General features: G+C 36.2%; 1 protein-coding gene across 5 annotated transcripts in view; it reads right to left on the bottom strand.

Annotated features, from left to right (window-relative positions):
* Positions 1-26,396, bottom strand: part of CCDC91 (coiled-coil domain containing 91) — a 372,169-nt gene that overhangs the window by 149,721 nt on the left and 196,052 nt on the right. For all 5 annotated transcript variants that reach the window (XM_070453855.1, XM_070453856.1, XM_070453859.1 and 2 more), the window contains one exon: positions 4,143-4,250. In XM_070453855.1, the coding sequence (XP_070309956.1) occupies positions 4,143-4,250 (108 nt within the window). The remainder of the gene's footprint in view (positions 1-4,142; positions 4,251-26,396) is intronic.

Raw genomic sequence — 26,396 nt, 5'->3', positions numbered from 1 at the left:
ATTGCTGAAGCCTGGCTTGCTTAGAATTTTGAGCATTACTTTACCAGCGTGTGAGATGAGTGCAATTGTGCAGTAGTTTGAGCATTCTTTGGGATTGCCTTTCTTAGGGATTGGAATGAAAACTGACCTTTTCCAGTCCTGTGCCTACTGCTGAGTTTTCCAAATTTGCTGGCATATTGAGTGCAGCACTTTCACAGCATCATCTTTCAGGATTTGAAATAGCTCTACTGGAATTCCATCACATCCACTAGCTTTGTTCAGAGTGATGCTTTTTAAGGCCCACTTGACTTCACATTCCAGGATGTCTCCTTGGTTAATTATATTTTTAAAAAATTAAAAGCCTCCAGGACAGTTTATTCTTTAGAGTGCTCTTGCAAACAGTAAATAGGCGAGCCCACTGTTAAAGATTCAATGGATTAAAGGATCCCCAAGAAAAGGCTCAATAAGTCTGTGATGGTCCTGTATATGCTTTCATTTAGGACCAAATGGTTTGAGAAAAAGGGAACACTGGGATTTCTTCAAACTGGGTTTCATAAACGAAGCTATCTTTAATCAGAAGATGAGAGAGACATAGACAGACAGGAAAGCATGAACATATTTAACATATTAAATCTAGAACATGGGTCTCTAAAATAACTAGGGATTTGGATCTAACAAATGGAGCCAATTGTAACCACATAAAATGTCCAAAGAACTGTCATCCTGAATTGTGACTGTTTCCTACCCTAAATGACCCAGGACTCCCAAATTTTTGTAGTGAGGGAGCAGGGTGAAAAACTATATAATCTCCAATACTCACATTAGGTATAGCCAAAAAAAAAAAAAAAAAACTAAAAATTTAGACCCTATAGGATTCATAAAGAACAATGGACAAGAAACCCTGGCCCTAAACCCCGAAAAGTGAATCACGGTAAATTAAAAAGCAAACCCAACCCCCACAGCAGAGATACTGAATCTGTTCATTGAGATTTTGGAATTGCTACATAGTAATGATAGCTGTGCATCTCTGATTCATCTTTCTTTCTGAGAGCATTCACAGCATATACCCTGCCCTCTGTCTCATTACTATATACCAGATCTGCTGGTGGTAAACAACACACATTTTAGTTTCTAGTTCTTCAGGTCAAAAGGGACCATATATCTAGACCTGATGATGTAGAGACTACAGCACATCATTTCCCACCTATCACTCAAATATCCTGGACTTCTGAGCTTGAGACTATCACTTACTAACAGCCAGACATCTGGGACTGTGGTGTCAAGCATCACTCAAACAAAGTTAGTGGAGCTGATGGAATTCCAGCTGAGCTATTATAAATCCTAAGAGTTGATGCTATTAAAATGATGCACTCAATATGCCAGCAAATTTGGAAGACTCAGCAGTGGCCACAGGGCTGGAAAAAGGTCAGTTTTCATTTCAATCCCAAAGAAGGGCAATGCCGAACTATGTTCAAATTACCATACAATTGCTGTCATTTCACATGCTAGCAAGATAATACTCAAAATACTTCAAACTAGGCTTCAACAATACATGAACCAAGAACCTCCAGATGTACAAACTGGATTTAGAAAAGGCAGAGGAACCCAGGATCAAATTACCAACATCCATTGGATCATAGGAAAAGCAAGGGAATTCTAGAAAAACATCTACTTCTGCTTTATTGACTACACTAAAGTCTTTGACTGTGGATCACAACAAACTGAAAAATTCTTAAAGAGATGGAAATATCAGATCACCTTACCTGCCTCCTGAGAAACATGTATGCAGGCTATGCAGCAACAGTTAGAACTGGACACGGAACAGCAGGTTCAAAGTCGGGAAAGGACAACGTCAAGGCTGTCCACTGTCTCCAGGCTTACGTAACTTACATGCGGAGCACATCATGCAAAATGCTACACTGGATAAAGCACAAGTGGGAATAAAGATTGTTTGGACAAATGTCAATGACCTCAGATATGCAGATGATACTACTTTAATTGCAGAAAGTGAAGAGAAACTAAAGAGCCTCTTGATGAAAGTGAAAGAAGAAAGTGAAAAAGCTGGCTTAAAACTCAACATTCAAAAAACTAAGATCATGGCATCCAGTCCCATCACTTCATGGCAAACAGATGAGAAATTAAGGGAAACAGTGACAAAATTTATTTTCTTGGGCTCCCAAATCAAAGCAGATGGTGACTGCAGCCATGATATTAAAAGATGATTGATCCTTAGAAGAAAATTTATGACCACCCTAGACAGCATATTAAAAAGCAGAGACATCACTTTGTCAACAAAGGTCCATATAGTCAAGGCTATGGTTTTTCCAGTAGTCATGTACAGATGTGAGAGGTGGACCATAAAGAAGGCTGAGCACCAAAGAATTGATGCTTTCAAATTGTAGTACTTGAGAATTCTCTTGAGAGTCCCTTGGACAGCAAGGAGATCAAACCAGTCAATCCTAAAGGAAATCGGTCCTGCGTATTCAGTAGAAGGACTGATTGATGCTGAAGTTGAACCTCCAATACTCTGGCCACCTGATAGAAAGATCTGATTCATTGGAAAAAAACCCTGATGCTGGGAAATATTGAGAATAGGAGGAGAAGTGGGTGACAGAGGATGAGATGGTTGGATGTTATCATCGACTCAATGGACATGAGTCTGAGCAAACTCGGGGAGATAGTGAAGGACAGGTAATGAAGTCTGGCATGCTGCAGTCCATGGATCACAAGGAGACGGACACAACTGAGCAACTGAACAACAAATCTGGATAGAACCTTCAGGTTTTCTCCCATATGGGCAGGTTAAGAAATTTTACCTGAGAAATGAAGGCTGGAAATATCTGGCAACCCAAAGAGCAGACCATGGTATACCAGTGCTGCTTATCAAAGATTTCCTGCCCTCTCCCTCTGGATTCAGAATAGGGTCTCACTCACTGACCTGAAGATGACTGTGTGGGCACTGCAGATACAAGTTGGGAGTAGAAGTGTCATTTCCAGTCCAGAATGCTGAACTACCAGTAGGAAATCTGACTGAGACTTTTTTTTTAACTCTACCAGGTAACAGGTAACATTTCACAATTGAACTTTTTTATCAGAATAGTTTCCATCATGAGGACATCATGACACTGAGCCCTCAAAGCAGCCTCAGTGATACAGAAAATTGGCTAAGACATAAATCTTCGCTGTCTGAAGTCAGGGAGTTTAAGGCATAACATGGCCTGGCCTGGCTAATATATGCCTCATGCTGTTTCACAGTTCTGTAACCTCCTCTTCTCTGTGATTTTTCTGTACATTTACAGACATATCCTTCTTATCTCTGACAACCTGGTATTCTACCAGCCAAGAGAGTGTAATTGTTTTTTTACCAAATTCATAAAATTTTCCGTGCATTTCCTATTCCAAACCACTTGTTAAAAAGACTGAAAATACTGAACCAAACTGACCCCAATCCTGGGGACTAAATGGCATGTTTATAAATCTTCATTTAAATTCTAAATCTAATTTTTCTATTAGTATATTTTCTTCCTGTAATATGAAATAGGTCTTTTACATAAGGTTGATTTTATTTTCACCCATCGAGCTTCACATTATTCAAAAGTGTAGCTGTGAACTTCTTGCACATATTATTAATACTATGACACATACATACAGGCTTTTCAATTGACTATTTCATGTAAATGTACTTATCATGTCTGCAATGCTTTCTAAGACATTAATCAAGAGGAAACAAAAAAATATCACGAGAAAATATTAAAATAGAAATAAATTCATAAAGCAATGAAAGGTAAATCAAACACAAATAAGTACTTAAATTCAAATATTATTTTTAAATCTTATACCACAAATCATTTCACATGCCATAATACATTCATAGTCATCTCTTTTGCTTTTGCTATTTGATAAATAATATGATAGTCCAGAAATCAGCATAAGAATTATTATTAATTTGGGGAATATTCACATATTTTAGGCCTTTAGTCCTATTTTTAGTCTATCATAAAATTCCAAAATTTTAACATTGATTTTACATCAGCAGATTTTTTTTCTCCAAAATACATCAAGGAAAGTAAATGACAGGAAAGTGAATAAACAGTTATAGAGCTCTCAGGGGAAGAGAGTCAAAAGGAAAGTATAAATATACAATGGATGTGCAATTTTATTACCTGCGTATTTAACAACTCTTCACACTTGTGAGCTTGTTTCTCAATTGCAGAAATGTACTGCTTTTCAATAGCTTCTACTTGTTGCTTAACTGAAGACTGTAGTAGTGCCTAAAAACAAGCAAAAATGTTATTTGGATCACAGACAAAACTTGGAATCTACTATGGGCATGAGAAATTTTTTTGACAGATGTACATGTCTGAAATATGATACTCTTCTGGATTACAAAATACACATTTGTGAATATTAAAGCACATTCATATATAACACTACTTTAAGCTTTTGGTTTTAGGTTTTGCTATTGCCAAAACTACAGTTTTTTGGCTCAGATATTCCTTCCACACACCTTCTCGTTAAAAAGGCCAAGTCATAGAAGATGATAAAGAGAGTGAGCAGTTCTGTTAAATATAAATTCAGTTTAGCAAAGACCACACAGGATGAGAAGCATATGAAAGCTGCTGAAGAAAAAAAGAAAAGAGAAAAAAAACCAGACATATTTCACTGGCTGACAAAACTCCACATCCTCTCGGCACACTGTAATATCCCATGGGCCAAGCATGATCTTCAAGACCACAAGTCAAGTAAAAGCAGATGGAAACTCTGAGCCGTTTCAATCATGAAAAAAAACTGCCCCCCAGGAAGTGCACGCCCCTAATGTGAAAAGGTGTAAGGCGAAGTGTGGATGGCAGAATCTCAAGGCAGTATTCATAAGAAGTAATAAAACTTGGGAGACTAGACAAACGCAAGTGGACGGTGTAAACACTGGAACCTCAGTCACTTAAATATAAAGATGTTAACACTGATCTGAGGGAAGCCAAATAAGCATTGGAAGATGTTCCGCCCACTTACTTCCTTATTGGTGATGCTTGGAATATTATCATCTTTCCTTTTTTTTTAAGGCATTATACATTATAGTTAATGTGCTCTCGATATTATCTTACATGCTATTTATAAATCCTGAATAATTCTAAAAACTTCACTTCACCATATGCATAAGAACTCTTCAGCAAATATTCTATTTTTGAAGGTCTATCTGGATAATAAACTACTCATAATCAAAATAGTAAGTTGAAACAGACACACGTCTTATAGAAAACAGACCTTTGGCACATTCACCAAGAAAAGAAAAATATGCCAAATCTCTTAAATAATCTCTGTTTTGAAAATAGACTTACTTGGTTGGAAACAACATGCATTAAGAGGCTAAATAAATATGCATGTATTTTTAAAAACTGAGACAAAAATATTTTTGAAACCTCTGGATAAGTCTCAAATCTTCAAATAATTAACTTTCTCTTGCAAATGTTAAACTGTCTCATGATGCTTCTACTCCTATAATTCAACAGTCGTCACTCTGAAGCTGCAGAATTACCAGTGAGTTAGTAAAGGAAAATAAAGTTCTGACTGCAGTTTGACCAACATAAAAAGAACTGCTTAATAGCACTGCTTCAGGTTTTCATTTATATATTATGTCTTCTAAAGAATCCATAATGATAATTTATAAAAAAGAAAAACATTAAAATTTAAACTGGCTAGATAATGTAAAGCTCCTATTTACCTTTGGTACAATATAATACTATTTTTGGACTTCAGAAAATTTAAAGGTTGGTAGATTTATGGCCAGTTCTCTTGGGTTACATTCATGGCATCTTTTGTAGAGAGAAAAATGTCATTCTCTGGAGAGACTTGGGTTATGGCAGAACTGTTTTGCTTAATGGAAAGGATTGTTTTCACTTCCATATTTGCCATGATACCAAATAATCCCAGTTTTAATAACAAGTTGTGATTTTTTAGTAAATTATATCCTTTAGAGAGACAGGTAAACTAATGAAATAAAATAATACTTCCTCATCATAATTAAGAAACACAAATGAACAGTACTTTCTCCTGTGGTGATTAATTTGTAAACTACATACTCATTTTCTTCCAAACTTCAAGGAAGTAAGCACCACAGGATAATGAATCATGTATAGGCCAAAACTGCAATTATGGAACATGGAAAAAAGCTTTGCACAAATGACCAGCTTTTCACATAGTTCAAGCCTCTTATATTAGCCCCATTTGGTTACTTAAATGTATTCATCTATAAAAAGGACATGAAGGTAGATAACAGGAACAGACAGATTTAAATTTAAAAAGTCGGTCCTCACTGAGTTCATTCTATTGTTGAAGAGTAACATTCTCTAGAAAACAGAAGGTGCAAGGTGCTTATCAGAGATAGAAAAGATGCCCAAGGCCTGCGTATAAGGCTCATTGCTATTCACAGAGAACATTAAATAAAGAAGACAAGCTGGACTTAAGAGTGAAGGCAGATAGAATGGCAGAAAATGTAGAAAAGTAGGCAGATGTCATATACTAAAAATCTTTGTACTGCCATAACAAGATTTTTTTTTTTCTTAAGTGGGCCCACAATACTGAACTTCCCAGTTTTGCATTCCAGTCCCCTATAATGAAACGAACATCTTTTTTGGGTGTTAGTTGTAAAAGGTCTTGTAGGTCCTCATAGAACCATTCAACTTCAGCTTCTTCACCGTTAATTGGTCAGGGCATAGACTTAGACTACCGTGATACTGAATGGTTTGCCTTGGAAACGTACAGAGATCACTCTGTCATTCCTGAGACTGCATCCAAGTACTGCATTTAGGAATCTTTTCTTGACTATGATGGCTACTCCATTTCTCCTAAGGGATTCCTGCCCACAGTAGTAGATGTAACGGTCATCTGAGTTAAATTCATCCATTCCAGTCCATCTTAGTTCTCTGAATCCTAGAATGTAGACATTCACTCGTGCCATCTTCTGTTTAACCACTTTCAATTTGCCTTGTTTCATGGACCTAACATTGCAGGTTCCTAGGCAATATCACTCTTTACAGCATCAGACCTTGCTTCAATCACCAGTCCCGTCCACAACTGGGTGTTGCTTTAGCTTTGGCTCCATTCCTTCATTCTTTGTGGAGTTATTTCTCCACTGATCTCCAGTAGCGTATTGGGCACCTACTGACCTGGGGAGTTCATCTTTCAGTGTCCTATCGTTTTGCTTTTTCATACTGTTCATGGGGTACTCAAGGCAAGAATACTGAAGTGGTTTGCCATTCCCTTCTCCAGTGGACGACATTCTGTCAGACCTCTCCACCATGACCCATCCGTCTTGGGTGGCCCCACACAGCATGACTAATGCAAAAGTAGGAACTCAAGAAATACCTGGAGTAACAGGCAACTTTGGCCTTGGAGTACAGAATGAAGCAGGGCAAAGGTAAACAGAGTCTTGCCAAGAGAACACATTGGTCATAGCAAACACCCTCTTGCAACAACACAAGAGAAGACTCTACACATGGACATCACAAGATGGTCAGCATCAAAATCAGACTGATTATATTCTTTGTAGCCAAAGATGCTCTATACAGTCAGCAAAAATAAGACAGGGGGCTGACTATGACTCAGATCATGAACTCCTTATGCCAAATTCAGGCTGAAATTGAAGAAAGTGGGGAAAACCACTAACCATTTAGGTATGACCTAAATCAAATCCCTTATGATTATACAATGGGTGTGACAAACAGACTTAAGGGACTAGATCTGATAGAGTGCCTGATGAACTATGGACGGAGGTTCTTGACATTATACAGGAGACATGGATCAAGACCATCCCCAAGAAAAAGAAGTGCAAAAAAGCAAAGTGAGATTCTAAGGAGGCCTTACAAATAGATGTGAAAGGAAGAGAAGTGAAAAGCAAAGGAGAAAAGGAAAGATATACCCATTTGAATAGCAAGGAGAGATAAGAAAGCCTTCCTCAGTAATCAGTGCAAAGAAATAAAGGAAAACAATAGAATGGGAAAGACTAGAGATCTCCTCAAGAAAATCAGAGATATCAAGGGAACATTTCATGCAAAGATGGGCTCAATAATGGACAGAAATGGAATGGACCTAACAGAAGCAGAAGAGATTAAGAAGAGGTGGCAAGAATACACAGAAGAACTGTACAAAAAAGATCTTCACGACCCAGATAATCACGATTGTGTGATCATTCACCTAGAGCCAGACATCCTGGAATGTGAAGTCAAGTGGGCCTTAGGAAGTATCACTACAAACAAAGCTAGTGGAGGTTATGGAATTCCACTGAGCTATTTCAAATCCTGAAAGATGATGCTGTGAAAGTGCTAAGCTTAATATGTCAGCAAATTTGGAAAACTCAGCAGTGGCCACAGGACTGGGAAAGGTCAGTTTTCATTCGAATCCCAAGGAAAGGCAGTGCCAAAGAATGCTCAAACTACTGCACAATTGCACTCATCTCACACGCTAGTAAAGTAATGCTCAAAATTCTCCAAGTCAGGCTTCAGCAACACATGAACTGTGAACTTCCAGATGTTCAACTGGTTTTAGAAAAGGCAGAGGAACCAGTGATCAAATTGCCAACATCCGCTAGATCATCGAAACAGCATTTCTGCTTTATTGTCTATGCCAAAGCCTTTGACTCTGTGGATCACAATAAACTGTGGAAAATTCTTCAAGAGATGGGAACACCAGAGCACATGACCTCCCTCTTGAGAAACCTGTATGTTGGTCAGGTAGCAGCAGTTAGAACTGGACATGGAACAACAGACCAGTTCCAAACAGGAAAAGGAGTACATCAAGGCTGTATATTGTCACCCTCTTATTTAACTTATATGCAAAGAACATCAAGAGAAACACTGGGCTGGAAGAAGCCCAAGCTGGAATCAAGATTGCCGGGAGAAATATCAATAACTTCAGATATGCAGATGACACCAACCTTGTGGCAGAAAGTGAAGAACTAAAAAGTCTCTTGATGAAAGTGAGAGAGGAGAGTGAAAAAGTTGGCTTAGAGCTCAACATTCAGAAAACTAAGATCATGGTATCCGGTCCCATCATTTCATGGCAAATAGATGGAGAAACAGTGGAAACAGTGGCTGACTTTATTTTTCTGGGCTCCAAAATCACTGCAGATGGTGATTGCAGCCATGAAATTAAAAGATGCTTACTCCTTAGAAGGAAAGTTATGAGCAATCTAGACAGCATATTAAAAAGCAGAGACATTACTTTGCCAACAAAGGTCCATCTAGTCAAGGCTATGGTTTTTCCAGTAGTCATGTATGGGTGTGAGAGTTGGACTATCAAGAAAGCTGAGTGCCAAAGAATTGATGCTTTTGAACTGTGGTGCTGGAGAAGACTCTTGAGAGTCCTTTCGACTGCAAAGATATCCAACCAGTCCATTCTAAAGGAGATCAGTCCTGGGTGTTCATTTGAAGGACTGATGTTGAAGCTAAAGCTCTTATTGGAGCTTTGGCCACCTGATTCGAAAAGCTGACTCATTAGAAAAGACCCTGATGCTGGAAAAGATTGAGGGTAGGAGGAGAAGGGGACACCAGAGGATGAGATGGTTGGATGGCATCACCAACTCAATGGACATGAGCTTGGGTAAACTCTGGGAGTTGGTGATGGACAGGGAGGCCTGACGTGCTGCAGTTCATTGGATTGCAAAGAGTCTGACACGACTAAGCTACTGAACTGACTTACTGATAATACTGAACAGTGGAATTATTATTGTCACTGTCCAAACAAAGGATGTGCTGTCTGAAAACAATCCTTAGAAGTAGAATATTAATTATCATGGACATACATAAACAACGGTACTATCTACAAGCTTTTATAGCAAGTCTGTATTATATAACTGGATATTTATTCTCCTGTGTAATGTACTATAATAACTGCCTTACAACTTACTGTGCAGTTACATTAAAAAATGCACACTATCCTTAACATTTTCCTTTAATTGTTTTTTTCCTTTGTAATCGGCTCTAGAGATATCAAAGACACAAGTAACCCTTCCCTTGGGTTTACATAACACTACAAAAATGATTCATGAAAGAATTACTACCTTTATCAGTTATTTTTAACTACTCTCAACACAAATGAAATACTAAGATTTTCATTATGTGCAGAGGCAGAAAAACAAAGATGCACACATTCTATAAAAAAAAAAAATGATACCAAAAGCAGGGAATATTTTGTTAATTTTCATCATGTTTAGGTTTTAGCTTCAATCCTACAAGATCCTCTGTATCTTCCTAGGGGACAGGAAAACTACTGACCACACTTCTTCAAGAAGAATTTTAAAGGTGTGAACAAGATCATATATTTCTTTAGAACAGGAACTATGTCATCTTTATATTCAGCTTTATATATCACACACAGATTCTTAACAGAGTTATCTGTACATAGCATACACATGCAAATGTGTATTTGGGGAGTGGCATTCCTTATACTGAAATTAATGTTTTAAAAATCATAGTTTTAATGATACCAATATTCATTAGAAAGTTCACTAAACTTCACATTATAACTACCAAGTTCAGTTATCAACTTTGTTGCTGAATACATTTAATCCCTAACAGAGATCTGAATATTTTTTTATTATTTTAGAACAGACATATTTATTCTTTCTACTCCACAAGTATAAATTTTGAATAAACAAAATAGAGCATGTGAAGGATAATAAATTCCTTGAAAAAATTGTATGTTATAAATTCTTTAATGATTAGGCTAGAAAATAGCGATATTAATCAAAAACCTTGCTACACCAACCAATACCCATAAGCAGTAGACAGACTGTTTTTAATGGAACTGAGTATACACTGGAATTTGAGTGGAGAAGTTACAGCTCAAGTGTATGACTGCAAACCAAACTACAATCCACTGTACCAAGAAATCCACAGAATTTCTCTTTTCCCTTCAAACAGCCCAATTCTTACAGATCTCATTCCAGCCTCATCAAATTTAATTACTTGTCCAGATTCTCAGAGCAGATGTGTCTAAAGAACCAGATGGTCTCTGAAACATTAATATCATGTTGGCATTTAGCACATAACCTTAAAAGAATACTTCATAGCCAACTTTAGGCAATAGTTAATTAATTAAAATTACTTTAAAAGTCAATCCTCTAAGTCATAATTTACAAATAGGAATAAGCTAGAGGCAAAACACAAAATAAATATCCCCAATAAAAATTAAGCCCTAGGAAATAGGAATCTGTGATTAATTCACTGATGCATCCATTTTACCTACAATAGTACCTAATAGAAGACAAATAACTATTGAAGGAACTGAAGAAATGAATCATGATTTCAGTATATCCAATTTGTATTATTTGCCAATTCATAGAAAAACTATTAAAACACTGATGATAGCTATGTATGTATCTATATTCTTAGTTTAGCTTTTGCACTGCAGTAGTACACAGAAATAAACTGCTTATGTAAAGGGTCATTTGAAATCAAATACAGTTTTGGTTTTCTTAGGTGACTATCACAGTTTGCTCTTCTTTTTTAAAGGTTTTAACACCAGAAACATTTTGTCCTGGAGTACAGACAACTAACACGGCGGTTTCAGGTGGACAGTGAAGGGACTTGGCCAGACAGTTTGCTTTTTTAAAATCTATTTCAGATCTTTTCCAATTTAACTAAAAATAAAATAAGAAAACAACATGGCAACCCACTACAGTATTTCTTGCCTGGAGAATCCCATGGACAAAGGAGTCTGGTGGGATACTGTCCACAGGGTCGCAAAGAGTTGGACATAACTGAAGCGACTTAGCACACAGAGCAGAGAGTTGTTCACAGTGGGCTTCAGAGGTGGGGCGAGTGATAATGAACTCACCTGACAATACAGGAGACATAAGAGATGGGGATTAGATTGCTGAGCCAGAAAGGCCCCCTGGAGTAGAAAATGGCAACCCACGGCAAGACAGCAGAGTCTGGCTGCTGCAGTCTATAGCGTGACAAAGAACTGGATACAAATGAAGTGACTTAGCATCCATACCGTTGTTTATAGTATTCCTTAATTTTTTTTTTTTTTTGGTAAGGTAAGTACTATCCTCTCTTTCATTCCTGATTTTCTACTTCGAGTCTTTCCTCTGCTTTAGTTGATCAATTGGTCTAAAGGTAAGCTCATTTTGTTTGTGTTTTCAAAGAATTAACTATTGGTTTTGTCCATTTTCTCCCTTGCTTTTCCACTGTATAATTTACTTTATTCTACCTGACATTTTGCTTGCTTTTACTTTAGTTTGTTATTTTTCTAAATTTTTAATATGGATAACTAAGTTATTGATTTGCTGTTTTTTCCTTTTCCCTATAGACATTTATACTTAAAAATTTCCCTCTGAATCCAAACTTACTTAAGTTATACCTGAGATCTCTTACTTCCTGTCACTTTATACAGGAGGTTCCTAACACAGCTGCTCTTTAAGGATCTATTTCTTTTTGAACCAAAGTGATTCACCTTTTTTGCACAGGGTCTGGTCAAGAGTGAGCATATTTCTGGTATATGATAACCAAACAAAATTGTATATGTTCTTACAAAATACTGTTAATTATATATGCCAAAGAAGGTTCAAATTACCGTACAATTGCTCTCATTTCACATGCCAGAAAGATTGTGCTCAAAATCCTTCAAGCTAGGCTTCAGCAGTACATGAACGAAGAACTTCCAGATGTACAAGTTGGATTTAGAAAAGGCAGAGGAACCAGAGATTGAACTGTCAACATATGTTGGATCATAGAAAAATCAAGGGAATTAAAAAAACATCTACTTCTGCTTCATTGACTATGTTAAAGCCTTTGATTGTGTGGAATCACAAAAAACTGTGGAATATACTTAAGAGCTGGGAATACCAGAACACATTACCTGCCTACTGAGAAACCTGTGTGCAGGTCAAGAAGCAGCAGTTAGAACTGGACATGGAACCACAGACTGGTTCAAAATTAGGAAAGGAGTACATCAAGGCTGTATATTGGCCCCCTGCTTATTTAACTTATATGCAGAGTACATCATGCAAAATGCTAGGGTGGATGAATCACAAGCTGGAATCAAGATTGCCTGGAGAAATATCAATAACCTCAGATATGCAGACGACACCACTTTAACGGCAGCAGGCGAAGAGGAACTAAAGAGCCTCTGATGAAGGTGAAAGAGGAGAGTGAAAAAGCTGGCTTAAAACTCAGCATCAAAAAATGAACATTGTGGCATGAGGTCCCAATCACATCATGGCAAATAGATGAGGAAACAATGGAAACATTGACAGACTTTATTTTCTTGGTCTCCAAAATCACTGTACATGGTGACTGGCCATGAAATTAAAAGATGCTTGCTTCTTGGAAAAACAGCTATGACAAACCTAGACCGTATTAAAAAGCAGATACATCATTTTGCCGACAAAGGTTCCTATAGTCAATGCTATGGTTTTTCTAGTAGTCATGTACGGATATGAGAGTTGGACCATAAAAAAGGCTGTGCACCAAAAAATTGATGTTTCCAACTGTGGTGCTGGAGAAAACTCTTGAAAGTTCCTTAGACAGCAAGGAGATCAAACCACTTAATTCTAAAGGAAATCAATCCTGAATATTCATTGGAAGAACTGATGCTGAAGCTTGAATTTCCAATCCTTTGGCCACTTGATGTGAAGAGCTGACTCACTGGAAAAGACCCTAATGCTGGAAAGATTGAGGGCAAGAGGAGAAGTGGGTAACAGTGGATGAGATAGCTGGATGGCCTCACCGACTCAAAGGACATGAGTTTGAGCAAATGCCAGAAGATAGTGAAGGACAGGGAAGCAAAGCATGTTGCAGTTCATGGGGTCACAAAGAGTTGAACATTACTTAGGGACTGAACAACAACAAAGAGATATTCAGATATAATAAGGTCTGTACATTGGGAAGCAAAAATAAAATCAGGTAGTAAACATAAAATTTTTAATAAACTTTGCATGTTTTGGTATTGTTTTAGGAATGTTTTTAAATATCTGTTTGTTGGGTTTGGTTGGGCTTCCGAGGTGGCACAGTGGTAAAGAATCCACCTGCCAATGCAGGAGATGCAAGATATACAGGTTCAATTCCTGGGGCAGGAAGATGCCCTGGAGAAGCAAATTGCAACCCACTCCAGTATTCTTGCCTGGGAAATCCCATGGACAGAGGAGCCTGGCAGGCTATAGTCCATGGGGTCACAAAGAACTGGACATACTTAGCAACTGAACAACAACAACAATTATTTATTAAAGCTTCATTTATTCAATTAATATTTACTGAATGCATGCTTTATTCCAAACATTGTTCTAGGCACTGGGGATACACACCCAACAAGAAAGATAAGAGCCTGACTCTCCTCAATTCACATTGTAGATAGGGAAAGTGGGGAAGACAAAGAAGATTGCAAGGTAGACAATAAACAAACATTTCTGATGGTGTTACATGCTGTAAAGAAAATTGAAAAGGGCAAAAGGAATAGAATAATGCAGGAGAACGTTTCAGAGGGGAAAGTCAAGAGCTCTCTTAGCAAGTCACAAATGAGGAAGAAAAATACTCAGTTTTATTTTGAATCTGAGGGAAGAACATTTCCAACAAAGAAAAAGGTACAAAGTTTTATCTTGGGAATAAAGGCTGATGGACTGTAAAACTAGAAAAAAGGCCACTGTAGATCAAACGAAACAGGAACTCCAACCAGATGCTATAGCAGCATCAAACTTCCAGATAAAGGGAACCATATAGAACCATGGAAAAGCATTTTATTTTTTACTCAAACAAGAAAGTTTCTATAATGTGACCTACTTTCATTTTTTTCAAACAATGTTTTAAAGTACAAAAAACAGTCAAACGGTATAAAACAAATTCTTCATCAATAGACAATTTGTGAGAATGAAATATGTAGCACCAATTTTTGTTGGCTACACACACACACACACACACACATATATATAAATGCATCATGCATATACCACTTTTTATTCAGTAAAATTAAGAGTAATGAAATTATCCTCGCTGGTAATGAAGGGGTTAATCCTAAAAAGAACAGTTGAATGATTTTCACAGTCTCACAGAAAAGTGCCATAGATATGCTACAAGTATATCTGCCAATTAATATCTACCTGAACTTCATCTGGACACTTTGTCTATTAGCATGAAGTTCTTCTATAATACTTACATTCTCCATTTTATACTGAATTAGACTGACAAGATAAGATTATGAAAATTAATGTATAGTGTCCAAATGATGGCAGCTCACTAACATGTCTTAAAAAGTTCAATGACTCTTGGCTAATCAAAGATATCTTCTGCCAATGTTGGGATCTAAACTGTCAATCTACAGCTTTGTTGGCTTGTAGTTTGGGAAGAGAAACTCATAGACACACATATTTTAAGACCTCAGTGAGTTAGTAATTCAACTGTGGTACAGATGTAGTTGCATTAGAAGAGAAACATTAGGTTATCTCTGAAAACAATATTTAGACATTTTAGAAAATTTCGCTGGAATACAAAAAGAATTAATGTGATCAAAATCTATCACTGGTAAGTGATTTAAACATATAAAGTAAAAAGGACTAGGGAATATAACTCTTTTAAGGAAAAACTTCTATCTGAACTTAAGGCTTGGGTTTACTTAAAAAACCTGGATAAAAAACCTGGATCTAAATCTGAGCTCAGGTTCATGGCCTGACTATTCAGGCAGGCAGAAGTTAAGCAACATTTAGAATCTTTAAGTTCAACCCTTAGGGAAAACGAAGGTGCATGCGTCTTAAGAGTATAAGCTCCAGATGTTTGAGGAGTTATAGCAATGGATTTGGTCATATTTATTTTTAGGAAGCAGGACAAAAACCAATTCCTAAAATTATGGATAAATGGATTAAGAAAACAAATGACCCCACCCTTCCTTTTCCTTAACTTAAACAAACAGCAGTGTCAAGCTCATGGAGAAGCTGGTGAAAATTTATCTTGTCACAGATCTCAAGCATTTGGAATTGCAGAGATCCTAAATTTTTCTAGTATTTGAAGTGCTGTGCAGTGGCACTATACTAATTCAAAAAGAAAAATGTTAAATTATGGGTGTAGATCTAAACATGGAAATTCAATACAGTCTAGCCATGCTATAAAATGTTCTGCGGGCTGTGAAAGCCAAAAAAAAAAATCTTTAGGACAGAAGAAATCATTCCTGTTGGCCCTGTTGTTAAGGGATTGTAGTAACATCAGAGTTGTTACCTCAAACACCACAAAAGTCTCCCAGTGAAAATTTCTTTTGTGCCATGGACAACACATTAAAATTAAGAAGTTTCTAAAATTAAGTTCAGCAGAGAGACGCTGCGTGTCTGCCTTCCAGATACTTTAAACTTCTGAAAAGCTGCCATATGGACATGCCTCTCCCTCAGATGCCACAATATTATTTCTTGTGACTTGCATAAGAGCTACAGTTTCAGTTAAAGAAAAGAAGAAAGAAAGGCAGGAATGAAAGAAAAGGGAAGAACTGTGACTAAAATCTCTCCAGAATCTTTCATAGGATTCAATGAAGCACCTAGTTATTAAACACTAAAGACATAACATTCCATTTTCTGAAATACCAGAAACCATGGAAAAAAGAAACCCATGTACATGTCAGGAATATTTGACTTAAATACACAATCATTAACCTTCCAAGGAGGCAGCACAACTTGCTAAATAGAGTTCTGGATCAAGCTTTGAATGATCTGACTATATTCACAACGCCTTCTCTGGTTGTACATGTTTGATCAGGGCACTGTGCTTCTCCATGTCTCAGATGTGTTACCTGATAAATAGGAAGAATAACAGAGCTTCTTCTCTGCCAGTAATAAAGGAGTTCTGTGAAATTCTGACTGCTAACTTAATCCTTTATATTGATAAACTTTCAAAAGAAAATTGTTCAACCTTCTGCTGATTTTTGAAAACTAAACTCCTTATTTGCATGAAAAAGAAACTCAAGCTATTTGGATTCAAGTTGTATCAACAATATTTTTTAAGTTACCAGACTGAAGATCGTTAAAATAATTTTCCTCCAAATTAACAGACATCCATTTACCAAATATAGATCTCAAAAATTAGAAAAGAACTTTTATTCACATTGAAAAGTTGAGTGAGATTAGAGGTTTCATCTAAATCAGATCAGAAGATACACTGACAAAGTGTATCTTGGAGAAGGAAATGGCAGCGCACTCCAGTACTCTTGCCAGGAAAATCTCATGGACAGAGAAGCCTAGTAGGCTACAGTCCGTGGGGTCGCAAAGAGTTGGACATGACTGAGTGACTTCACTTTCACTTTCACACTGACAAAGATGAAATTTTTATTTATGTCTTCTTTTTGATCACAAAGTGAAGAATGCTGTAAACTTAAATGACAATTTAAGGTACTTTAACCTGGTTCTTTTCCAGTTAAGTGTTAACCATATATTCAGTTCAGTTCAGTTGCTCAGTCGTGTCTGATTCTTTGTGACCCCATGAACTGCATGCAGCACACCAGACTTCCCAATCCATCACCAACTCCCAGAGCTTGCTCAAACTCATATCCATCAAGTCAGTGATGCCATTCAACCATCTCATCCTCTGATCATCCCCTTCTCCTCCTGCCTTCAATATTTTGAAGCATCATGGTCTTTTCCAATGAATCAGTTCTTTGCATCAGGTGGCTGAAGTATTGGAGTTTCAACTCCAAAACCATGTATTACAGAAGTGATATTGCATGGGGAGATGTGTAAATTATTTAAAATCCATAAGACTGGGCACCAAAAAATCAGAAGTGTCATCCCAGCACTGGAGCAGGTGTCAGAAGTCCCTGCAGTGCTGATCTCTAGCTTGACTGTGAGGGGTTAGGATGAAGGGACAAAATCACCAAAGTGTCTCAGAGGAAGTGTTAATATACTAACTAGTATGGAAGTATTTCACCATTAAAATACAAAGTAGTGATTTATTGATAATCGATTTATCAAAAGACACTCAGTTGTGTCTGATTCTTTGCGATCCCATGGACTATATACAGTCCATGGAATACTCCAGGCAAGAATACTGGAGTGGGAAGCCTTTCCCTTCTCCAGGGGATCTTCCCCATCCAGAGATCAAACCCAGGTTTCCCGCATTGCAGGAGGATTCTTTACCAGCTGAGCCACAAGGGACGACCTTCCTGGCACCCAAATTAGGTTGTTACAATGAAGTAACTACCAAGAAACTTGGTTACATGAATATTCTGCTAAACTACCAAAACAGGATAAGTTTGAACTTGGTGCTTCTAACCATATGGATAAAAATCAGACCCTATAAACTTTATTCCTCAAATGGAATTCCTTTCTCACTGCTATAAAACAATTTGACAATCAATCTATTGCAAATCAGAGACATTAAAATCTTTAGCAAATTATCTCACTTCTGGAAGCAATAAAGCCTAAAGAATAGATGGGAATGATATTCTGACAGCAATGGGGGCAAAATTTAGTTTTTACTATGCATATTTCTGGGCTTCCCAGGTGGCGCTAGCAGTAAAGAATCCGCCTGCCAATGCAGGAGGCATAGAGATACAGGTTCAATCCCTGGATTGGGAAAATCTCCTGGAGGAAGGTATGGAAATCCACTCCAGTACCTTTGCCTGGAGAAACCCATGGACAGAGGAGTCAGGCAGCTACAATCCACAGGGTCACAAAGAGTTGGACCAAATGAGGTAACTTAGCATACACACACACACATGCATACTTCCATATCTTTTAAATTTTGTATTGCATGCATGTTTCCTTGGCAAAGAAATAAGATACTTTGAAGACAATAGGGCAAATCATTTACACCCTAATAATTTATTCTTGATTGCTGTTCAGTCACTCACTCATGTCTGACTCTTTGCAACCCCATGGACTGCAGCATGCCAGGCTTCCCTGTCCTTCACCATCTCCTAGAGTTTGCTCAAACTCATGTCCATCCAACCAACTCATCCTCTGTTGTTCCCTTCTCCTCCTGCCTTCAATCTTTCCCAGCATCAGGGTCTTTTCTAATGAGGTGGCTCTTCACATCAAGTGGCCAAAGTATCAGAGCCTCAAGTTTCAGCATCAGTCCTTCCAATGAATATGCATGGTTGATTTCCTTTAGGATTGACTAGCTGGATCTCCTTGTAGTCCAAGGAACTCTCAAGAGTTTTCTCCAACACCACTTCAAAAGTATCAATTCTTTGGCACACAGCTTGCTTTATGATCAAACTCTCTCATCCATTCAAGACTACTGGAAAAACCCATAGCTTTGATTCTATGGAATTTGTCGCCAGGCAAAGTGATGTCTCTGCTTTTTAATACACCACCTAAGTTTCTCAAAGAGTTTCTTCCAAGGAGCAAGCGTCTTTTAATTTTATGGCTGCAGTCACCATCTGCACTGATTTTGGAGCCCAAGAAAATAAAAGTCTATCACCATTTCCATTGTTCCTCCATCTATTTGCCATGAAGAGATGGAACCGGATGCCATTATCTTAGATTTTCGATGTTGAGTTTTAAGCCAGCTCTTTCAGTCTCCTCTTTCACCTTCATCTAGAGGCTATTTAGTTCCTCTTGGCTTTTGGCATAAGGGTGGTGTCATCTGCATATCTGAGATTATTGATATTTCTTCCGACAATCCTGATTCCAGCTAGCGCTTCATTCATCCCAGCATTGTGCATGTTGTACTCACTTCGCGTGACGGATGAAGTCTGTTGTTCGACCCAGGGATCGAACCTGTGCCTCTCATTCTCCTGCACTGGCAGGCAGGTTCTTTACCACTAGCACCACCTATGTACATATATACATGCATGTGTGTGTGTGTATATAATGTATATATACATATTTATGTGCATATACATAAATATGTGTGTATATTTATATATGTATACATAAATATACATTTAAATATATTTATATACATTTATACAAATTGATACATTTATATACACTTATATACCTATATACATTTATATATACACATATATGTATATGTATATATAAAACTTATATACATATATATCTGTATATATAAAATTACATAAAACATACATATACATATGTATAGACATACATATATATGTGTGTGTGCATATATATATATTACATATATGTATGTATGAAATTTCCCAAAAGCTAATTAACTAAAACTTAACAGATAAAATCAAAACCAGGTGTGTATTCTGATACTGGATTGCACACCAATGGTGTATAGTTCATATTAAAGCATAAAGTTAACCATTCCTCTTTTATTACTTTTCAAGCAAGCAAGAAATTAGGAAAAAGAACCTTAAGTAGTTTTTTATATACATATCTTCATTTGGACTTATAAGAATAATTTTAACCAGTTTATCTTTTTGTCTTTAAGAACTATGGTATGTAATTGTCCACTAACTGGATTATTAGTTTCCAATAAAAATAAATCTGTAACACATCAATTACATCTCTTCTAAAGTCTAGTAAACATGTAAGACTTAAACACTATCAAAAATTGAAAAAGGTTGATTACAGACAGACCTTACTGATAATTCAGTTCACTACAGTAACGGAAGATCAAAAATCACATAACTGATACATCACATTGATTAGAATAGTTACAGAAATTATATTCTTTAGATACTACTATAAACTCACTCTTTCAGCATTCCTACTGGATGTAGAAACCTCCTGAATAACATTGTTAAAGGGAAGGTTTGTTTCAACCCTATAAGAACAAAACAGATCCAACCTCATTCAACACAGAAAGATAATATTATTATGGATTAAAAGGTACTTATGATAGAGCAGCTTGACTTTTCATGACAATAAGCAGAAGTCTGTAATTAATTAACAATGGACAGGACTCATACTGATACAATTTTCAAGTCTCATTAAGATTAGTCACAAATATTAACCTGAATTGATATAAAAAAAAAGTTACATTTAAATTTCATTTTGGAAGGTAAGCCAAAAATAACTAATGGAAAAAGGCAGGTCTTACATGCCTTAAGAAACAACTAAATAAAACCTATTCATTATTTTTTTGTTAATATTTGGAGTTATTTTTCAAAGTCTTCTCTGCAGCAAAAATTTGAAATTTATATCCTCAATACTGAATGCATTCTTCTCCTTCATTCCTTTGACTACCAGGCTGAAAATCCAGTCACAATATAAAGGAAAGCCTTAAATCTATATTAGAACAAGTTTTCTTGCAAGGTTTCCAATGCCTTTTGGTTTTGGCCTGACTGGAAAACCACAAGAATAGCCTTGCATGCAAGATTCTGGCTTAGACCAGAAAACTCAGAGGCACATAAGAACAGTTCTCAACTACCAAACCTTTCTCAATCCTCTGCTGAGGTTAAGTTTGATGGGAGGGATAAGAATGGACAAGCCAAGTTGTGAGTTCCAAACCAATCACTAGTATCTAGCACACTGTTAGGCCAAACGCTATTGGCAACAGCAAGCATCTTTATTTGTCCAGGAAAAATGTGATCATATGATAAAAGCTGGAATTTATGAGGATCCTTGTTCAATCAAATAACTAAAACTATAAATTTATTTCATATCTTTGGGTTAACAAAAAGGTGTAATTTTTTTTAAAAAGATATATAACAAACCTCACATATCTTCATTTTTACTTACCCCTCTTTACACAAAAAGTTAGCAATCTCTAATCAACGGAAAACATCAAAAGAAGAGAAAATATCGTTTCCTCCTCCTTGGAGCAGAACTTTATACAATAAAAGTAATTCTACACCCTGGGAAAAATTGGTCTCCAAAATGTATTATGTTCTCCCTTATAAAACAGTACAAACAACTCAAGAGTTCAAATAAAATACTAGCAAGTAGATGCTTTTGAAAAATGGAATATAGCAGGCATGTGATATTCTAAGCTGGCATTTGACATATGTTACATTGCTGAAATTCAAAGCAGTCCATAGCAAAAGAGACTTAAGGCATACTAACCTTTGAGAAATGCACAATGAACCAATACTCTCAATAAAACTAAGGTTGATCAAGTGGGAAATAAAGAATTTTACTCAAGATAATTTCAGAACAATTTAAGTTTGTGTAGCAATTCTGCCCCATCTTTCACTCTGAATAGCAGAAAATGTATGTGTCTGATAAGCTAAAACTCTAGTGTATCTAGTTCAATACTCTGGTACTTAAACATAAGAAAAAAAAAATCAGGAAGCTCTCTTCATAAGATGTTCTGAGACTTTAGAAAATAATCAACTAATTCCTTGCCTGCTCATTTAAATGAGTAAAATATTTATAAGCACTAATCATGTGTCTAGCACTCAGTGACTTTTGGCATCTGGGATGTAATACACCAAGTTAAAGATCATCAATTCAGACAAGCTTTCAGAAACAAAGACTGAAAAATGAATATATGTCCATATGCCTATCTGGTGGAAATATCTTGAGATATGTTAATAAACATAAATAAGCCTGAATTTTTTAAATGTACTCAACTTGGCCAAAAGCATGCACACAAAACACAAGGGTTAGAATAAAAAGCTCTAAAGTTTCAGAAGAGGGTATAAAAACTTCTAGTTTGAAGATGAACGTGATGACCAGGAACTAATTTTCATATCACCAAAAAACTGATACAGAAAATGTTTAGGTTAGGCACCCACAAGGGGGCCAAGAAACATATAATAGACCTTAAATCACTACAGTTATAATTTATTGGTGTTTGCAATAAATATTAAGCCAAAATACATTTTCTTTTTTGCCTTTTTTTGGCTAACTTTCCAGTCACCATTTTGACTCATCTATCAACTCTATCAATGTTTCAACACTTCTATCTCCTATGATTTGAAAAATGTCTAAATTCCTTTAGTTTAAACAACAAAACAGCTGAGTGTAAGTCTATTTGAAAAATAAAGAAGTTGAGTCTGAACAAAGAAAATAACTTGCAAATATAACTTCAGGATGAAATAAATTCTGAATACTAGAGTTTCAAAAGGAAAAGCACTTTTTTCCAACTAATCTATTTTAAAGCAAACAACACATTAAAAAGAAAGAAAGAAAGTAGGCAGTCTTTTGTCACTGCCTTGAAAAAGAAGATTCAGTATATAGTAGTAAAACAAAACTATTAACCAAAAAAAATCCTGTTATCTTATACATGTCAACTTGGGATCATCAATGAACCAGACTTAAAGTAAAATAAAATAAAATAAAATAAAATAGAAACAACATGCTAAACTTAATTTCTTGAGTACTTATCACTCACTGTTAAGAGCATGTGAGCAAAAGTTCTAGCTTTGAAGTTGAACACATTGAGTCAACTAGACCTTTCTTTGGAAAATTCTTTCTAAAAGTCATTTTGGATAAAAAGGAAAATTAATTTTAAGGATGTATTAACATCTAAAATAGTTTTACCCCAAGCACTTACATACAGTATATTAACTGAATAAATGTATACAGTATACAGAGATACTTTTGGGAAAAAAAAAAAAAAAAAAAACCAGAACCAAACATCTGTGTGAGAAATAGAGATAGCAAGATATGTTCTTTTTAAAATTCAGGGCATCACATGCCTTAAGTTAGAGAATTACATTTATTTTAGTAAATATGCTTGTATTTTTTCTATATATGATTTTCTTTGACAGTCCTTCTGTGCTCTTATAACAATACTCCACTGTAAAGAAATTTTTTCTTGCTCTAATCACTTATCCTACATAAAGGAAAATAAGACATAAGTTTAAAAAAATCTTAATGTGGGATAAATCTAGTTCCTTAGTGACAGCTAAAACTTTTCCTTCTTCTGTAACTTTTAAAAACAGAAAGTGGTCCATTCAACTGTCATTTAAATCTGTCAGAGTATCTCTCATTTTCTCATAAGGAAAAATTTCCCTGTGATTTCAATCTAAACATGCACACAGACACACATACCCACCCACACACAATCTTGACAGGTTCAATTTAGATAATAAGAATGGGGAAAATAGCAACAGATAGGATACAGTGATAGGCAAATAAACATGAAGGGATAAGCTGATGGTTAACAACCTCCTTGGGGTAGCAGAATGACTTCTAAAACTTCAAAGAAAATACAGATGCCTAAGTCCCACCTATGTGAACTGATTTTAAATTTCCAGAGAAGAAACCAGTATGATTTCTTAAAAGCAACCCAAGTAATTTATTATGTCCTGCAAAAAGTGAGAACCATGAGGTTAAGATACCCTAATCGATGACAGCTGATGAGTACATTGCAAGCAAAATGGCAGCCCAGTAATACAACTACACATTACCTTAATAAAAAAAAAGGTGCTCTGCATCATGGATGCTTCCCAGGAGGCACTAGTGGTAAAGAACTCCCCTGCCAATGCAGGAGACTTCAGAGACACAGGTTTGATCTGGGTCAGAAAGATCCCCTGGAGGAGGGCATGGAAATCCACTCCAGTAATTTTGCTTGGAGAACCCCATGAACAAAGAAGTCTAGTAGGCTCTAGTCCATGGGATAACAGAGTCAGACACAACTGAAGTGACTTGGCACGCACACATATCATGGGTAGTAATACTTAACAGAGAAAAGTAAAGATATAAAGAACTGTCAAGTCTGAGCTAGTGTATATAATAGCAAATGACAATTTGAAGAAAAAAGCCCAGTTAAACAAGTAAAGGAAATTCTTGTTCCTTGTAGTAAACAATCTTAGATGTGGCATGCTCCTATGGCAAGCCTCCCAAGATCTACATTTATTTTACTGTTGTTAATTATCAGGATAACAGATTTTTAAAATCATGACATGAAAGAAAAAAATAAATATAATGAAGTAAATATTATGGGAAAAGTTGGCATATGTAGCACATTAAATTAGCGTTAGCATTGTTTTCTTCTGCACTTTAGCAGAATTTCACATGGCCTTTCATTCATCATGGACTTCCCTGGTGGTTCAGCTGGTAAAGTGTCTGCCCACAATGTGGGAGACCCAGGTTTGATCCCTGGGTTGGGAAGATCCTCTGGAGAATGAAATGGCAACCCATTCCAGTACTCTTGCCTGGAAAATCCTATGGAAGGAGGAGCCTGGTGGGCTACAGTCCACGGGGTCACAAAGAGTTGGACACAACTGAGTGACTTCACTTTCTTTCTTTCATTCATCAATCTGAAGCAAGTCATTTACTTTCTTCTTTTTAATTAATTATTTTTATTGGAGAATAATAACTACTTTCTAAATGAATTAAAGAACACTGACTTTTTAGCAGAAGCCCAGGAATATGAAGGGCTGGACCATGATCACTTTCCCTTAAATAGACATTTCTAAAACAAACTGAAACAAGCATCCACACTGTATAATTCTGAGAAGTAAGCTAATTAATAGTCAGCTGTAAGAAAATGACAAGACATTAAAATTGCTCTACTAGAAAACTGGTACATTGAATGTTATAATAACTATATTGCGAAAATTTATTGACAGCATCATCACTGTTGTTTCTGTTGCTCAGTTGCTAAATCACATCCAACTCTTTGGGACCCCATGGACTGCAGCATACCAGGCTCCTCTGCCCTCCACCATCTCCCAAAATTTGCTCAAATTCATGTCCATTGAATCAGTGATACTATTATTATTAGCCATGATCAACATTCATTATCTCACGGGCCCTCACAATACTTCTCTGAATAGGTTTTATGTTTTATTCCCTCACATACTTATGGGGAAATTAAAATTCATATATAATAAACTACCTGAAGTGACACTGTTAGTAAGTACCAGAGCTAGCGCTTAGATCCAGGTTTATTGACTCAAAATAATCAATCAGTTCTACTAGTAGAAGTTCTTAGCAGTCCTAAAGAGGAAATTTTTGCAGAGATACAAATTCCTTCAGGAATTTATAGAATAAAAATGAATGCATATGCCATTATTAAAGGTAGCAAAAGATAAGGATATTAGTACATAATACATAATAATAGGGGCTTCCCCTGAAGCTCAGCAGTAAAGAATCTGCCTGCAATGCAGGAGACAAGTGGAACACATCACATAAAGGAAAAAAAAAAAATAATTTTCAACAGAGATGTAGCATTGGATAATATCCTGCAGCCTTTCATGATTTAAAAAAAAAAAAACCAACAAACTACAAATAAAAATGAAATTTCTTCAACCTAATAAAGGCCATCTATAAAAATCTCACTGATTAACATCATACTTAATGGTTAATCAATACACATATATATTTTGCAGCTCTTATTAATATTATATTGGAAGTCTACCTGGAAAATTAGGTAAGAAAAAAGAAATGAAAAGCATCCAGATTGAAAAAGAGGAAGCAATCTCTAGCTGCAGATGGCATGGTCTTATATATAAAAAATCTTACAAAATCTAAACAACTATTAGAACTAATGACCATGTATAAAAACAACACACAAAAACATGGCAGCACTGAACAATCTAAACATAAATTAAGAAAAACAATTCAATTTAGAACATCATCAAAAAGAATAAAAGAATACTGAAAACTATAAAACACTGTTGAAAGCAATTAA

Source organism: Odocoileus virginianus, chromosome 23 (genome assembly GCF_023699985.2).
Source record: "Odocoileus virginianus isolate 20LAN1187 ecotype Illinois chromosome 23, Ovbor_1.2, whole genome shotgun sequence".
In the NCBI taxonomy this organism is placed as follows: Eukaryota; Metazoa; Chordata; class Mammalia; order Artiodactyla; family Cervidae; genus Odocoileus; species Odocoileus virginianus.
This window is presented reverse-complemented; position numbering and strand designations above follow the sequence as displayed.